Source organism: Pteropus alecto, unplaced genomic scaffold, assembly GCF_000325575.1.
Source record: "Pteropus alecto unplaced genomic scaffold, ASM32557v1 scaffold24, whole genome shotgun sequence".
In the NCBI taxonomy this organism is placed as follows: domain Eukaryota; kingdom Metazoa; phylum Chordata; class Mammalia; order Chiroptera; family Pteropodidae; genus Pteropus; species Pteropus alecto.
Genome location: NW_006439192.1, coordinates 27,672,277 through 27,676,567, shown reverse-complemented (window position 1 = coordinate 27,676,567; position 4,291 = coordinate 27,672,277). Strand labels below are relative to the sequence as shown.

At 31.5% G+C, this 4,291-nt stretch overlaps 1 protein-coding gene across 3 annotated transcripts in view; it reads left to right on the top strand.

Moving 5' to 3' along the window:
- Positions 1 to 4,091, top strand: part of SUCLA2 (succinate-CoA ligase ADP-forming beta subunit) — a 42,968-nt gene extending 38,877 nt beyond the window's left edge. For 2 of the 3 annotated variants that reach the window (XM_006916437.3, XM_025049917.1), the window contains exon 11: positions 3,309 to 4,091. In XM_006916437.3, the coding sequence (XP_006916499.1) occupies positions 3,309 to 3,383 (75 nt within the window). In that variant the 3' untranslated portion in view covers positions 3,384 to 4,091. The remainder of the gene's footprint in view (positions 1 to 3,308) is intronic. The other variant, XM_025049916.1, reaches the window with a different exon arrangement.
- Positions 4,092 to 4,291: the final 200 nt, after the last annotated feature.

Below are 4,291 nucleotides of genomic sequence, written 5' to 3'. Positions count from 1 at the left end.
TTGATTCTTTGCTTTTATTGATGTTTTCAAAATAATGAGTTTGTTTGATTTTTATGTCCTACAAAAGTGACCAGGTTTTTTAATTTCTTTTTAGGGTGTGTGTGTGTGTGTGTACATACGTGTGCGTGTGTGTGCATGTATGTGCATACAATACGCACATTATTCTTTTTAATTTTAAATTTTCATTTAGAGTTGACATTCAATTTATGTTATATTAGTTTCAGGTGTACGGCAAAGTAGTTAGACATTTATTAATTTACAAAGTGATCCCCACCCACTCCGATTAGTCTAGTACCCACCTGACACCATACATAGTAATTACAGTATTATCGAATATGTACCCTGAGCTGTACTATACATCCTCATGACTGTTTTGTAACTATCAATTTGTACTTTTTAATCCCTTCACCTTTTTCACCCAGCCCCTCAATCCCCCTTCCATCTAGCAATCACCAGTTCTCTGTATTTATCAGTCTCTTTCCATTTTGTTTGTTTGTTTATTTTTTTCTTTAAATTCCACATAGAAGTGAAATTATATGGTATTTGTCATTCTCTGTCTGACTTATTTCATTCAGCATAATACACTCTAGGCCCATCCATGTTGTTCCAAATGGTAGGATTTCATTTTTTTAAATAGCTGAGTAATATTCCATTGTATATATATGTACCACATCTTCTTTATCCAGTGGTCTCTTGATGGGTACTTAGATTGCTTCCATATCTTGGCTATTGTCAATAGTGCTGTAATGAACATAGAGGTGCATATGTTGTTTTGAATTAGTGTGTTGTTTTTCTTTGGATAAATACCCAGAAGTGCTATTGCTGGGTCATAAGGTAGTTCTTAATTTTTTGAGGAACTTCCAAACTGTTTTCCATAGTGGCTGTACCAATTTGCAATCCCACCAATAGTTCACAAGGATTCCCCTTTCTCCACATCCAGTTGTGTTTTGGTTTATTGATGATAGCTGTTCTGACAGGTGTGAAGTGATATCTCATTGTGGTTTAATTTTCATTTCTCTGATGATTTTGATGTTGAGCATCTTTTCCTATGTCTGTTGGCCATCTGTATGTACTCTTTGGAGAAATGCCTATTCAGGTTATCTGCCCATATTTTAAATGGATTATTTGTTCTTTTTGTTGTTAAATTGATAAATTTCTATTATTAACCCCTTATCAGATATGTCATTGGCAAATATCTTCTCCCATTCAGTAGGTTTTCTTTTTGTTTTGTTGATGGTTTTCTTTGCTGTGCAAAAACTTTTTAGTTTTATATAATCCCATTTGTTTATTTTTTCTTTTGTTTCCATTTCCTGAAGAGATATATTAGAAAAAATATTACTAAGAGCAATGTCAGAGAGTTTACTGCCTATGTTTTATTCTAGGAGTTTTACGGTTTTGGCGCCTACATTTAAGTCTTTAATCCATTTGGAGTTTATTCTTGTATGTATGTTATCTGTCCAGTTTTCTCAGCACCATTTATTGAATAGACTGTCTTTACCCCATTGTATATTCTTGCCTCTTTTGTCATAGATTAAATGACCATAGAGGCATGAATTTATTTCTGGGCTCTCTATTCTGTTCTGTTGATCTGTGTGTCTGTTTTTATGCCAGTACCATGCTGTTTTGATTACTATAGCCTTGTAGTATAGTTTGATATCAGATAGTGTGGTACTTCCAACTTTGTTCTTCTTAAGATTGCTGTGACTATTCAGGATCTTTTATGGTTTCTTACAAATTTTAGGATTATTTGTTCTAGTTCTGTGAAAAATGCCATTGGTATTTTGATAGGGATTATATTGAATCTATAGATAGCTTTGGATAGTATGACATTTTAACATTGTTAATTATTCCTATCCATGAGCATGGTATATGCTTCCATTTATTTGTATCTTCTCCAATTTCTTTCTTTAATGACTTATAATTTTCCAAGTTAAAAGTCCTTTACCTTCTTGGTTAATTTGATTCCTAGGTTTTTGTTTTTAAAAAAAAAATTTTTTTTTTTAATGCAATTGTAAATGGGACTGTTTTCTTAATTTCTCTTTCTGATAGTTCATTATTGTTGTATAAAAACAGCCTGTTTCTGAATGTTAATTTCATATCCTGCTATTTTACTGAATTCATTTATCAGTTCTAAGAGTTTTTTGGTAGAATCTTTAGATTTCACCATATGTCATCTGCAAATAATGACAGTTTTACTTCTTTTCCAATTTGGATGCCTTTTATTTCTTTTTCTTGTCTGATAGCTGTGGCTAAACCATTTTTTGAACTCAATGGATTAAAACATATTTGATGTGGTTCAATCCATTTTAGTAATTTTTATTGATGCTCAAATTATCCCATCTTTGGTCAATGGGAACCTCTTCACTTGACTCCTGAGTCCTTTTTACATGCCCTGTGATATGCTTTCTGGTATAATGAGATGTTTCACATTCATCTTTACATTTCTTGTAATCGGCCAAATGGTATTTAGAGCTTTAAGGGTACTTATGGATACTGGGTTATTAATTGTTTTTAGGCTTTTTCAGTGGCAAATCTAGGAAAATATGTATTTTTTTAAAGAGAGAAATACATGAGTACATACTAATATTTCCAATAGATAAATTAACTTATTCAGAACCACATTTCATAAGCATTAGAGCGGGATTTGAACCCAAGGTGCCTAACTTTAAACTTTTGTTAACTACTCTACTGGGGAGGAGAGAAGTTGAATTCGTTGTTTGGTTTTAGACAGGTTTAATTTGTATAATATTTTCATGCTTTAATTTGTATGGTACCCATTGGATATTTTCAGACTGATTGTGGAGAGAACATTGGAATTCAGGTTGATAATTGTTAACTTACTCACAGAAAGTAAAATACTAACTGCTAGACCCAAACTCCTATCCCACTATTGTAAGTTAAGATGGTATACTTAAAAAAAAAAAAACAGACTTATTTAGGTTTGGTTTGCATTGTGTAGTATCCAACTCAGACACTCACTGTTTCTGTCTTTTAGATAAAGTTTAGGCAATAAAAAGGTATATATATGTATATCAGATATGTGTGTGATATATATGTGTATATATACATATTCAATAACTCAGATTTTATATAGATTATTGAAGGTATTGAATTGAAGTGCGGGTTATGAAAAGTGTCAGATTTGAGTGGCAAAATGCTTATAAGAGTGTAAAGTTATTTACAAAGATGTCAGAATAGCCTGATATTTTAAATAAAAAAGATTGAATGTGCATTAATTTCACATTGACCAATAGTTCTGATTTTGTGTTTTTGTGAAAATAGAGACAAAGTTTTTTTTTCCTTTTCAGGTTGTAAAGCTCTCTGAAATAGTGACCTTGGCCAAGCAAGCCCAGGTGGATGTGAAATTTCATTTGCCAATCTGATCTGAAAACCCGTTGGATGGCTGAAGGTGTTAAATGTGCTATAATCGTTAAAAATACTGTGTTCTTTATTATTATTATTCCTTTTCTCTTTAGTGTGTGAAGATTGTAATTGCTGTCTAGGCACAAAAACTTTTAAAAGCATTTGGTCTACATTTAATTCTTCTGTTGATAATGAGCTGTTTGTATAAATAATATGGAATGCAGTTATGTAGTTTCTTTTGTTGCATCCTTTTTCACTTCTACAGAATGTCACTTGCAATATGTGTTTATTATTGTTGGATTCAACATTCTTCATTGATATGAGTCCTATGAATAAAATAAATATGAAGATAAAGTTTTATTCTTTAGTGTTAAAAATATATCTGATAAACTAGCCCCATTGGTAGAGCAATGTATTAAAACAATATTTTATATAAGAAGTGTTTATCTTCAACACCAAGTACGTAACTAAATATATCAATCACTATTTATAAACAGTTTTCAAACACTCCCCAGATTATTCTTTTAAGTATTTCAGGGAAGTAACTTGTTAATTATTTAAAGATTGTTTTAACCATTACAAGACACCGATAACTACAAGTCTTCATGATCATGTAAAAGTATTGAGAAGAACCTGTAGGTTTGTATCAAATAAAGATATATTTTCTGAAGACTTGGCAGACAAAATTAACAATGTCAATTTAAGTTAATAAAAATATCCCAATGTGATTTGGATTAATGTTTTTTTTCCGCCCCCCCTTAAACACAGTAGAAGGTGATGTGTTCATTGCACTAAATACCTCTAGGAACTGATTTATAGATCATATACTGAAGCATGGCATTACATATTATAAGGCTACCTATGGATATTTCACTTGAATTCTACTGCTTATGTGTGTGCCATCTTGTACCTTTTCTAAAGCTAACAC